General features: G+C 38.3%; 1 protein-coding gene across 5 annotated transcripts; it reads left to right on the forward strand.

Moving 5' to 3' along the window:
* The first annotated feature begins 294 nt into the window (after nucleotides 1-294).
* On the forward strand, nucleotides 295-12,891 carry UBA3 (ubiquitin like modifier activating enzyme 3). 5 transcript variants are annotated; one of them, XM_030283048.4, is made up of 18 exons: nucleotides 295-566; nucleotides 694-735; nucleotides 3,292-3,412; nucleotides 4,325-4,405; nucleotides 5,838-5,920; nucleotides 6,478-6,558; nucleotides 7,138-7,181; nucleotides 7,458-7,522; nucleotides 8,337-8,492; nucleotides 8,611-8,713; nucleotides 9,168-9,281; nucleotides 10,079-10,132; nucleotides 10,556-10,592; nucleotides 10,672-10,753; nucleotides 11,218-11,318; nucleotides 11,461-11,524; nucleotides 11,621-11,675; nucleotides 12,117-12,891. In XM_030283048.4, the coding sequence occupies exons 1-18, from the start codon at nucleotides 310-312 to the stop codon at nucleotides 12,203-12,205; spliced, it is 1,629 nt and encodes a 542-aa protein (XP_030138908.2). In that variant the 5' UTR covers nucleotides 295-309; the 3' UTR covers nucleotides 12,206-12,891. The 5 variants fall into 5 exon arrangements, with proteins under 5 accessions (XP_030138908.2, XP_004176993.1, XP_002192869.1 ...); XM_004176945.6 differs by having other exon boundaries at nucleotides 465-576; XM_030283047.4 differs by having other exon boundaries at nucleotides 507-587.
* The last annotated feature ends 238 nt before the right edge of the window (nucleotides 12,892-13,129 follow it).

Raw genomic sequence — 13,129 nt, forward strand, 5'->3', positions numbered from 1 at the left:
CTCAGCCTGGGGAAGAGCAGGCTCTGCGGTGACTTAATTGTGGCCTCCCAGTACCTGAAGGAAGGCTGCAACAAAGATGGAGAGAGACTATTTACAAGGGCATGGAGTGATAGGACAAAGGGGAAGGGCTTCAAACTGATGGATAGTAGGTTTAGATTAAATGCCAGGAAGAAATGCTTCCCTGTGAGGGTGGTGAGGCACAGGTTGTCCAGAGAAACTGCTCAGATGCTTGTCCCATCCCTGGAAGTGTTCAAGGCCAGGTTGGACGGGGCTTGGAGCAACCTGGGGCAGTGGAAGGGGTGAAACTGGATGGGCTTTGAGGTCCCTTTGAAGCCAAATCATTGGACTCTGTGGCCATCAGAGAGGCGGGCGCAGGGAGATCCCTCGGGTGCGGGGAGGCAGGACGGGAGGGAGGCTCTGTGTCAGGGATCGGGGGTGTCCCTGCCGTGTGTCGGTGCCGGTTGTCGCCACTATCGCCTCAGCCGCCTCAGCCGGCGCTGCCCGCGCCGCGCCCGGCGCCGCCCCTCGCGGGGCACTGTGGGAAGCAGAGGGAACTATGGCGGATGGTGAGGAACCGTAAGTGCCCTGTATGTGTGTGCTCGGCCGGCCCTGCCCCGCGCCCGCGGTCCCCTCTCCCTCCTCCCCGGTCTCTGTAGCGCGATACTGACCCTTCTTTTATTCTCTCTCTTTTAGGGAGAAGAAAAGAAGGAGGCTAGAGGAGCTGCTGGCGGATGGGTTAGTGCGGGGCTGCGGGCCAGCGGGGCAGGGGCAGCGCTTGCTGGGGCGGGGTAGGTGAGGGCAGCCGCAGCCCCGCAGGAGCTGAGCGCGGGCAGGGAGGAGGGAGCCCCAGCAGAGCTGGCGGAGCTGGGGCAGGGCCCTCGAACAGCGAGGCCTGGGGGAGAGGCGAGGAGAGAAAAGGAGAGGAAGCTCCCGGGGAGAGAGGAGCGAGGGGCTGGCCCGGAGCGGCGTGGGAGATGCGGGCTCGCAGCTTGGCATGGTGTGCTGAAGAGCTTGGTGACCAGAGGGGGGAAAGCTGCCTTGCCGTCAGGGACCTGGGAGGGCCTCTAGGCTAGAAGCAGGTGACTTAAGGTTTTGGCTGAAAATTAAAAATTCAGACTGCAGAACGGTTGTCTCTGCACATTAAAACTCGTTAAAATCTAGCCTTAAAGGCGGTAAAAATGAATGCTGAGAAATCTTTAACATCATCTGCTTCATCCCTGAATTATTCCATTCCATGTGCTTGTGTCCCTCTACCCCAGGGTCAGCAGGCAGTGCATGTGTGTGGGGATGGGGCCACAGCATTTCCTGGGCATGTGGGATGGGAGGGGGTGCATGCCAAGTCCCCCAAAAGCATGGAGCTTTGCAGATGTGAAGGTGACAGGGAAAAGTCTGAGCTTAAAGTAATATAAGGACTGTGGTGCTCTGATATTTCAAACAAAATTTAAAACGAAAATAATGAAATAAATAAGAATGTTGTTGAACTCTTAAACCTAGTCATGCTGTAACAGCACAAAAAGTGAAGGTGGCAGGGAAAAGTCTGAGCTTAAAGCAATATAAGGACTGTGGTGCTCTGATATTTCAAACAAAATTTAAAACAAAAATGACTCAATGAAATACATAATAATGTTGTTGAACTCTTAAACCTGGTCATGCTGTAACAGCACTGGAGAAAACTGCCTGTGAAATAAAACATGAAATCTCAGGTTGAGTTATGGATGTTTTTCAGATCTCCACAATGTCCAACCCTCTAAAAATCGAACTGTAGTCTAATTGCAAAAATGAAATTAGATCCTAGCATTTTTATCCATTATGTGAAATATGTGTATTTTCATATTATTGTGAAAACTAGAGGAGATATGAAAGTGCATCTGAGGTCAAAAGACCTTATGAATTCAAGTAATTTTTGTAGGTCTTATTTAACTGCTCATGTCGTGAATAACTTCCCTCAACAATTAATGAGGAGAGTTCAGTCTGTAATCAAATTATCATAGGATCCTAGAATGGTTTGGGTTGGAAGGGACCTTAAAGATCATCTCATTCCAACCCACTGCCATGGGCAGGGACATCACAGGTGAATTATGATTTATTTATTCCTGCAGTTTAGGGAAGTTTTTCCGTATTACTGAAAATCTTTTCCAAAATCCATTGCCTGTAAGTTCATTTACTATTGGCACACTGTGTTGTCCAAGTTCTGAATTCTGTGAAGATAAAGGAACTCACTCCAGATGTTTTCACCACATTTACCTTTGATTTTGAGATGAATTACAAGGAAGTTATAATAAATTCTAAACACTACCCAAGAATTATTAGACAAGTGCTTTTCATAGTGCTTCATAGGAGAAAGCAGGTAACACTTATCAGTGGTGACACATCCTTTGCTACTCAGGATTGAATCTTTTATAACAAGCTTAGTTTTATATTAATGTAGAACATAATCATATTTATTGAGTGGAACTCCTGTTTATTTAATAGGCAAGTAGGTGTTAATCTTATAGTAGAAAATTATTTGAGAGCCGATTTTGAACTATTCCTGTAAGTCTCTTAAAAATTAAAATCTATACTTATGTACTATTAAAAGTGACCTGCAAAATGAGAAAAGGGTAGTGGAGTATTTGATGTAAAATTCTGCCATGAAAATTTAAAGGAAGATAGTTGAAAACATTCCTTATTTTTTCAATTGAGACTGTTACTGCAGACAGGCTCGAGGATGCCTGAAAAATGGGGCAGTTCCAATTCCATGGTACCACTTGAGGGTGAAGAACATTCAAGATTCACGTATTTTAAAAATATTTGTCTAAATAAACTACCCTGAAGATTCAGAGGATGATGTTGGGGCATGTTACTGTAATTTATTCAGAGCCTCACAATTGCAGTTACAGACTGATAAGTCTGTCAAAAAAAGATACAAGACTTGAGTGATGAAAAAATGATCACCCTCAAAATCTAAAGGAACAAGCTTTTTTTCAGTGTCCTCTTCAAATTTGAGGGAAATAAAAGTAATAAGACTAGACCCTTTTTAAACTGCAGGTCAACTTTTACTAGTAACAATTAAAGCAGTGGGTTTATTGAAAGGCCTGGGTTGTTTTTCCCCTCTGTGCATATTTATATTATTGCTTTCTAGTTCCACAAATAAAACCCACTCATGCAAATGCTCATGTGCATTACTTAGAGGCATAAAGAATTGCAGATGCATTTGTACGAATGATCAATAAAGGTGTTCTTTGCATAGAAAGTTGGAGGTGTGGCTTTTCCTGTCTGATTTTGCAGCTGAATTTACTGTGTTCTGTGCAGAATGGCTGTTGATGGTGGGTGTGGGGACTCTGGAGACTGGGAAGGTCGCTGGAACCATGTAAAGAAGTTCCTCGAGCGATCTGGACCATTCACACATCCCGATTTCGAGCCAGGCACTCAAGTGAGAAAGACTTAATTTCAATCCAATATCTGTAGAGTGTGTTGCAAATTAATGTAAACAGGTTCATTAATTGACCACCAGCAATGTGTGAGTACTGAGGCTGCATGAAAAGCTTGTGTTTTAATCAATTGAACACTATGGTCCTAGAAGAACATACTGTGTTCTTTTTATAAATTTGTATTTTTAAGTTGTACACTGTCAACTTCAAGCTTGCTGCCATCATATATAAATATATAGAAATGTTTGAATTATGCTGTTTTTGAGTTTCACATGAAAAATAGCAGCGTTTAAATCTCCATTTTTAAGTATTTTGATAGTGATGAGTTTATTGTACTTAGAGAAGAAATTAGTGTTAATATGAATACTTTGAGAACTGGATGTGCAGTAGGGTAGACTGTTTTAAGTATTTATTCTGATTTTCTTCTCGTGTTGTACATTTTGTTTCAGAGCTTGTGGTTGAAAGTATTTTCCTGTTACCTTTCTAATGTACTGTTCCATTGTTTACTAGTTGGAGTCTGGGGTGAAGTAGAACAGCTCACAGAAAGCACTTATATACTTAACATTTTCAATTCTTTCTGTCCAGCAATGTTGTCTATCTGTTTAGATTTATTTTGTATTACATATCGGTGAAATATCTGAAGAAAGAAAGCATTGTAATAATAAGAGTGGACCTTGCTTTTTTCATGGTCAAAAGTAATATGAAAGTAATATTCTGATATCAGCAAAGGTCTTGATTCTCTCTAAGTGGGAATATAGGAACTGCATGAACTTGACAACTGATTAAAGTCCAATATGTATTACTCCTGCAAATGCAAAGTTGCTTTATCTGTAACTCACTAGGCACTGAAAGTTTATGGTAACATGTTTGTAGAGCACAAATTGTATTAATTTTTGATTTTATGTTTTTTGCAGGCACTTGATTTTTTGTTAAGCACATGTAAAGTGCTAGTTATTGGAGCAGGAGGATTAGGATGTGAACTCCTGAAAAACCTGGTAATTACTGTGTTTTAACCCTTTTCTTCTTAGAATCTTCCCTGTTTCTTTTTCTTTTTTTTTTTTTTTTTTTTTCCTTGACAAGACTGTCTTTTTCAATTGGCTGATTTTGCAGGTTTGATTGTATATAGCTACTAGAATTTTAAGTTTTAATCAACGTGTAAAATACATGTTGATACAGACAATAACAATGAAGGATGCACTAGGCAAGTGTAGTCAACTAAGGACAAATCATGCTCATAATGCTACAAGGAAGTGTTTTTTGGAATGCAAAAGTTTAAGTACCCTTTTACTGTGGTTTTTATCCTTTCAAGCACTCATATTTATCTCAGTGTATCAGAGTTATTATTCAATTTGAGTTTGGTAGTTTGGACTATTACTCTACTTCCCCATGTTTCTATTTAAGAGCAAGGATTTCTGTGCATCCCTTATTATGCATGGGATAGCTCTGTTTGTTCAGGAAATGTAAAGGGAAAAGTGTCAAAGTCTTTACATATAAAAAGATGAAGCCTTAAAGAAAAATTTAAGTCATACTTTGTATATAACTCAATTTTTTTAGAGACACTTCAGAACATCACAACTCATTTCTTTTCTCCAAACCCCATGTTTTACAGCATATATTGCCCTTTAACTGCAGTGCACATTTTTTTCTTATTGTGACATGTTTCTTTGTGTGTGACTGATGTCACTACTTCACCAGATCAGACCCACAGTACAGTTTGAAGGCAATTTTACTGTAAAGTTATTTGCCAGATGTGGTGATGGCCTGCATGCAAATGGAGATGAGGCAGAGTTTCTGTCAGAGGTTCAGTGTGTTTTTGGATAGGGAGGTGATTTTTGTGTTTGCCATCTGCTTCAGCATTGAATGCCATGAGGAATGCTGCTTTGTTTTGAACTGTGATATCTGGGTCAATATGCCAGACACATTTATGCCATTATTGTGAAAATGGTTAATGTCCCAAACCTTAACAGGAATTTTTTAAAAGCCTTTTAAAGGAATTAAACTTTTTTTTTCCCATTCCTGCCAAGCGTGGAAGTGCTTTAGGTGTTTGTTTAAATTCTGTACTTTTTTCTCCCAATGGACCCTTTTGATTTACTCCAGCCATGAAGGAATACTGCAGTTTCCCCTTATAGATCAGCCTACTGTTGGCTTCCCTGTGTTAGCATCAGGTAGGCCAAAGCAATATTGCCTTCAGGAGACCATTGTCTGTGACTGTTGGAATGTTATTAATTCCATCTGTCTGAATACCAGCATTAGCAGCCCAACAAAACCCCTTTGAACAAAGAATGACCATGAACCTGTCTGCACAGGCAATGAGGAGCAAATATATTTGTTCCTCCAAAGGTTGCTGTTTTGGCATGTGGAGTAAATTCTGGAGCTTTGTGAGCATTTAATTTCCTGGTAAATGAAGCTGACCTTCTCTTTTCCCAGGCACTGTCTGGCTTCAGACAGATCCATGTTATTGACATGGATACTATAGATGTTTCTAACCTTAATCGACAATTTTTGTTTCGGTGAGTGATATTTTATAATTTCACAGTTTAACTTCTGATTTTTTTAAAATGTACCTAAATAATACATGTTAACATATTCATTATTTTAGTTGGACAAGAGGTCATTAAAGATTACTGGACCTTCATGTCACAGTAGTACTCAGAATTAACTAAAAATTGCATATGATTTCTTCTTATTTTGGGCTTTATGGCATGAAGAAAATCAGCCTATGTCCCTTGCTATTCCAGTACAGCTGATGACTATTGGAAAAGGTGACACCAAGGAATGAATAAATGCACACACAGAGATCTCAGATTTTCTGGTACCTTTTTCATCCAACTACAGTGAACAACCATTGGATGTTTTTGGTGCTGATGACCATAGTTAATTAATTCTGAGACTCTCACATCTTTACAGGGATCATGGAGTGGTTTGGGTTGGATGCCTTAATATTATCCAGTTAAATAAATTGTCCTAAAGCAACAATTAGCCACTTAGTTGGGTATTGTGATGCGTAGAGATTGGAAAGACAAATCTGCTAACATGAAGCTTTTGGAATTGCTTGGGTTTTTCCCAGAGCGAAGGATGTGGGGCGACCAAAAGCAGAAGTTGCAGCAGAATTCCTGAACAGTCGCATTCCCGACTGTGCTGTGGTACCGTATCCTTTCACAGAGAGGCCTGAAGGCTTCAGTATCCTAGAAAGCTCTGTGGGTGGTAAGAGTATCCAAAGTATTTTGCTGCCATCCTGTTTCTCATACAATGAAGAACACATCCATTCAGCTGGTGATTTGAGAATTCTTTCTCTGTGCCATTAACATGCAGGGAATTTGCATGGGAAAGGCTTAGAAATGATTTTGTATTTTTCCACTGAGTCTTTTTATACAGGTGCAATATTTTAATTTTCACTGAGATGCTGGAATTATTCACCAGTTTTGAGTAAGCACTGGTAGGAGGTATTAGTTTACAAAACATAGAGCAGCACTTACTGATAAAGGACTTTGTGAAAGCACATATTTTGAACTTCCTCAGTATTTCACCTGCTGAACTTTGCTGCCCTTTATTAGTTTTGTGAGATGTTACAGCTTCAGCTGTGGGAATTTAATCTCAGATAACCTAGTTTTTTTAGGTGTTGTATAGAATTACGGTAATAAATTAGATAATATTTTGGCTTTAGGTTAGCAAATAAAAAACAGTAAACTTAACTAAAAATATATTCCTTTACTGGGTTTGCATTCAGATATTTTAAAAAGATTCAAGACATGGATGAAAGCTTCTATCGACGTAAGTGGAATTTGTTTTCCTGACAAACACCCACTGGTGCTTTAGGGGAGCCTTGCAGATGTTGCTGCTCACTGCTTTTCCTGGTAGTTTGCTTGCTAATTATTTTAGTCTTCCACAATATACTGGAAGTAGAAGTAACACGTAGACAAAATTTAAATACACCTATGATACAGGTAGTCTAGGGGAGATAGCTGTCCCTGTTATGGACAGAAAACTTTGCTTGTCTTAGGATGTCTGCATTACTATAGATTTTGAATAATGTTTTTTTCTCTCTAGAGTTTCATATTATTGTTTGTGGACTGGACTCTATAATTGCAAGAAGATGGATAAATGGCATGCTGGTAAAGTTCCCAGTCTTCTTAATGTCTGATTATTGCTTGAGTTTTAGATGACTAAAATTAAACATACTTGCCTAAAATGTGTCATGAAAATGAATGAGGGCTGTTGAAACTCACAGCTTTCTGTGTACCTGTTTCTGTTTTCTTTCTGTGAGCAGGATGAAATGCAGGCTCACTTATCTGCCCTTTTCTTGAGAAGTGTTAGCCAACATCTGTGCAGTGCCCTGCAAGGATAATTTCATAGTTAGGTTACATTGCTTGGGGCCTTCTGCAGTCAGCTTTTGAAAATCAAGAATGAAAGCTCCAGAGGTGGTCTGGATGCTCCCATTGTGATTTTTTTCTTCATTACCCAAACAGTATTTATTATGCTGCAACTTGTAAATCCATTATTTGGAGCTCCACTGTTACAGAATTCAGTGACCAAAAAGCTGGTAATTTTATCATTGTGAATTTGTTTGTAAAACAATGAGCTGGAGTATTTACCTATATTAAAATAAAAAAAGACAAAAGCAAAACATCAAATCAAACCTTCAACCAACCAACCATTTGTTCTGATGAACTATAAGAACATATATAGCAAGTAATAGCATTTATCAGGGGAGTAAGGGGAGGAGGTAGAGGGTGAAGGTGGTTGATAAAGTCTTGTGCACTGACAAATAAGTTGTGTTTTATATACCTTTAAAATAAACTGTGCATTAAGCACTCAGTAGTTGGGTGTACCTTTAAGAATAAAATTTTAGGATTGTTTTTCTTCCTGCAACTTGTTTAGAAGCCCAAACCAAACAAAAACCAACCCCCCACCCCCTTTATTTGTTAGATGTCATTTTTACATTATGAAGATGGTGTCCTGGATCCAAGTTCTATCATACCTCTGATAGATGGAGGAACAGAAGGTTTCAAAGGAAACGTCCGTGTGATTATTCCTGGTATGACAGCGTGTGTTGAATGCACACTTGCACTTTACCCACCACAGGTAATTCAGCCGGTGAAATTGGCACTTTTTCATATTCCTCTGCTTTGATGGTTTCTTTTCTTAGTGCTACACCTAATGTATCATGATTTCTTCTGGTTTTCATCCCCTGCCCAACCAGGTAAATTTTCCCATGTGCACCATTGCATCCATGCCCAGACTGCCAGAGCATTGCATTGAGTATGTCAGGATATTGCAGTGGCCAAAGGAACAGCCTTTTGGAGGTAATTAATGTATTGTACTGGTGCTAAACGAACATTTCTCCTTTTAACTAACTTGAGTTGGGTATATACTTTTAATAAAACAATGCTGCCTCTTAACCTTGTGTGGTTCATTGTCATATTGAATCTAGGCCTCCTCTGAGCTGGAGATGGATTTTCTCTCCTTGTTCAGTTCCATATTTGCTCGTGTTTCTCACACTGTACAGTGTCTTTCGTGAATTAAAATGTAACCTGTAACAGCTCTGTAAATTGTGCACTGATTATAGTTTGTGTAGAGGATGTGCTAAAACTAAAGATGTTTTTAAAAGTAATACTTTGGTTATTTAAAATGTCAAGTTCCAATAGTTTCATGGGGTATTCATTTTAAATTAAAACTGGGATTTTTTTAGACCAAAACAATGCTGTGTTTCTGAAGAATTATTATAATTGCAATTTATCTGTAAATTCTTTACTGTAGAAGGTATTGCATTGGATGGAGATGACCCTGAACATATACAGTGGATTTACCAGAAATCTTTAGAAAGAGCATCACAATTTAATATTAAAGGTGTTACCTACAGACTCACCCAAGGTAAGGGGATGGCATTTCGCCAAGTTGTGGCATTTGCACCTAGGTTGGATTGACATTTTTTGTGTTTGTTATGACTAAGCTGGCAGCTGTGCTGAGATAGTTCTCCTCACCCTTAAAACAGAAACAAGCAGCTTGTTTCCTGTGCCAGCACAAATATTTTTATGACAAATCAGATGTTTGGGCACTCATGATGAATCAGAGGAACTTAGCTGGGATAAAACTGAACATTCTTTCTGCTATTTTATTTTTAACATGGAGAAACTCCACAGTTTACATTACATGGTGACCACTCTTGCTGGGTCAAAGAGTAGAAACAAAAGGACTTGACTGTCTTTTTTAGCAACATTTTGTGCCAATTCAGGCTGGTTAAGTCTATAGCATCTGTTCCTCTCTGCTGTCCCTGCCTCTGTTCACATGCAAGTGCAGAATGCTGACACTCATTTAATCAGCATTTCAAACACTAACCAAATAGAAAACTCAGCTATCTTTGTGCATTTCCCCAGTTAAACTTGGATGAGCAGAGGTTTAATTTCTGGTGCTAAATACAGAATACTTGCTTTCAAAGTTTGTTCAGTAGTTCTCTTTGTTACCTGCTTTTTTTCAATGTGCCTGATGCATTCCTAAAATCAAAAAGTGCCCAAGTACTGCAGCAGCATGCCATTATACCTGTTTGTTACAGAAATTCCTGGACACTTTAAAGTACCTTTGGACCCACCCTTTGAAATTATTCTGTCTAAAAGTAGTCTCTCAATAGAGTTTCTAAGAAAACCTAGAGCTGTATGGTTTTTTTTTTACAGGGGTAGTTAAACGAATTATTCCAGCAGTAGCTTCTACAAATGCAGTAATTGCAGGTATGCTGAAAGAACTCATTTCTCTTTTGCTTTACTGACTTGAGAGTTTTGTGGGACAACAATTTGGAATTGAGAACTTGGAGAGGATAATAGTAGCTTTTAAATGTGTCTGGTTTATTCTTACAGTCTTATTTCTGTTTTCCATAGAGAAACTGCATGTGACTGAATAAATGTTATGACTCTGGGAGAGAGTAAAAGCATTTAAGACTGGGGAGAAAAATTGTAAAACACAGTACATAGGCTTGACATAGTCTCAGATTAGTGCCAAATCTGGGGTGTTAATGCACAGAACTACCAGCTGCCTTCAGATGTTTATTTTTCTCTTTATAGTTTGTTATAGTTGATTGTTTTTGTCACTTTTTGTACAACTGTGTGGTATATGCTAGAGATAGGTGAAATGTTTTTTTTTTTCTCTCATTCCAGCTGTTTGCGCCACGGAAGTTTTTAAAATAGCCACAAGGTATTTAATTTCTTATTAATAACATACATGATTTCCAGCAGAATGCCATGTATCAACACTGACATATTTGTCATTACAGTGCATACGTTCCTCTTAACAACTACTTGGTGTTCAATGATGTGGATGGATTATATACATACAGTTTTGAAGCTGAAAGAAAGGTTGGTGCCATTAAAGGCTTGAAGGGTTTCCTTGATTTGTATTTATGCACTTTATGTGGATTTCTGAACCTCAGTATTGAATCAATTGGCCCCTAGCACTGAATAATAATATTTCTGCACTTTTAAACTACATTGTTACTGGTCTGCTATTTCTGCAGAGTAGAACTACAAAATAAGATTCTCAAACCTAAGACATGTCATGGGCAGATCTTCTCAAAAAGAGGTTATGGTAAAAATTGATCTGAAAGTCTGTAGTATTGGATTTTATGTCAGATGCTGTTGGGAACCAATCAGTGACAGACTTCAGAAGGAAATGGGTTTTGTCACTAATATTTGTAACTATTAATATTTCTAGAGCTAAAATTTAAAAAAAAACCACAATACAAACACTTTTGAGACCTTACTAGCAGCATTTCCAAAATCATCTTTAACATAATGTGTATTCTTGTGCTGTTTTGTGGTAGGAGAACTGTCCAGCCTGCAGCCAGCTTCCCCAAAACATAGAGATTTCCCCATCAGCTAAATTGCAGGAGATCCTGGATTACTTAACAAATAATGCTTCATTGTAAGTTGTAACCATTCTGAGTAATTTGATAATTTGTTGGTTTATTGCGTATAAAAGGTAATTTAAAAATGTATTTTAACCTGATTGCCTGGTTTTGTTTTGTTTGTTTTGTTCTGTTTGTTTTTAAATGTTTTATATATAGGCAGATGAAATCTCCTGCAATCACAGCAACTATGTATGGGGGAAATAAAACACTTTATTTACAGGTAATCTGAACATACATAATTGACTTTAATATTCTAAATTTAATGTACTGAATTTGAAAAAAAAAAATTGGCCTTTTTTTTTTTTTTTAATTGCAGACAGTAGCTTCAATTGAAGAACGAACAAGGCCAAATCTTTCCAAGACACTAAAAGGTATGGAGCTGTCAGGTGTTGATTTTCAAGTTAGAGGAAGTCAGTTTCACCCCTCTGTCTGGATATTTAGCTTTATCTTGCATTATGCAGTAGAATTTGCTTCATTGACCTTTTAGATTCAATACACATACCATTTTATTTTGGCATTTCTCAGGTATATCAATTGTTTAAAGGTGAAGTGCAGGCAGATGCACAGAACATTGCAACAAAGCATCCAAATAACTGTAAATTCCTCACTCTCCAGTAGAGTTTTATATCTATTTCTCAACAAGGTCTGTTTCCTGGTTAAATTAGATTAATATTAACTTAGCCAGTGAGCTGTTTGCAGCTTTATTTAATCACATTTATGGTTTGTGGGGATAGCATTTCTAATATTTTTTGGGCTTCTTGAAAAGGCAAATCACATGGGATTAATTAATTAAGGTTTTCTTTCTGTTTCAGAACTGGGGCTTGTGGATGGCCAGGAACTTGCAGTTGCTGATGTTACTACACCACAGACTATGTTGTTCAAACTTCACTTTACCACTTAATTTATTCATAAGTAAAGTGCAAATACAACAAGAGAAATCTGTGCCCACCTTATAAAATAAAACATACTCTGTGGGTGTTGAGGCAGCCTGAAATGTTCCTGTTAGTGCCAGCATGGTTGAAGGTTAGGAAATCTAAATGAATCACCGTATTTCAGAATTGTACGTAGAAGCCAATATTTGGTGGATTATATTTGTATAAATGCTTATTCATGTACAGACCTCTGATGTATAGAAATACACTTTTCCTGGGTTTTGTTGTCAAAATGTTCATGCTAATGTACTTTCAAACACATGGAACTTTAAGGTGGCCAAAAGTCTTGTTTTCAACATGTGTGCACACACAGATGAAAAGAAAAGATGTTTTTAAAAGGATCCACAACAATCTGGTTTTAAATTGTAGCACTCCTGAGACTTACTGAGTCACCTTAAACCAAAGGAGGCAGTAGATTAAAATGAGGATTTCCCTCTTATTTGGTATTGATTTGGTCAATTTTATGGAAGGTGTTAAATATCAAAGAGATGGCTTTGTTTCAAGAAACACAGAAGGCGAAAATGATCAAATGTACATGAATATACAGATGTGTCTCCTCACTGTTCCCAAGCAGCCACCATGCACAGCATTGCAAAATTATGTTCAAATATCATTGGTGCTGTTAAGGTATTTATTAATAAAAAAATCAGAAAGACTCCTGAGTTTGTGGCTTTTCTGTGGACATTCAAGAGGATTTATAACCTCCATTAAAAATTCCGGGACATCATTTGGCTGCTTTAGTCAGAGACTTACGGAGTGCCAGTGAATTCTAGTCGGATGTATTAGCTGTGTTTGAAGTTTGTGAGCTGCATAGTTTAAAAGGATGAGGATTAGTGGAAACAAATAGAACAAGGGGAAATACGTGGATAAGACAAGGTACGGACTGGAAAAGG

This window comes from Taeniopygia guttata, chromosome 12 (assembly GCF_048771995.1).
Source record: "Taeniopygia guttata chromosome 12, bTaeGut7.mat, whole genome shotgun sequence".
NCBI lineage: Eukaryota > Metazoa > Chordata > Aves > Passeriformes > Estrildidae > Taeniopygia > Taeniopygia guttata.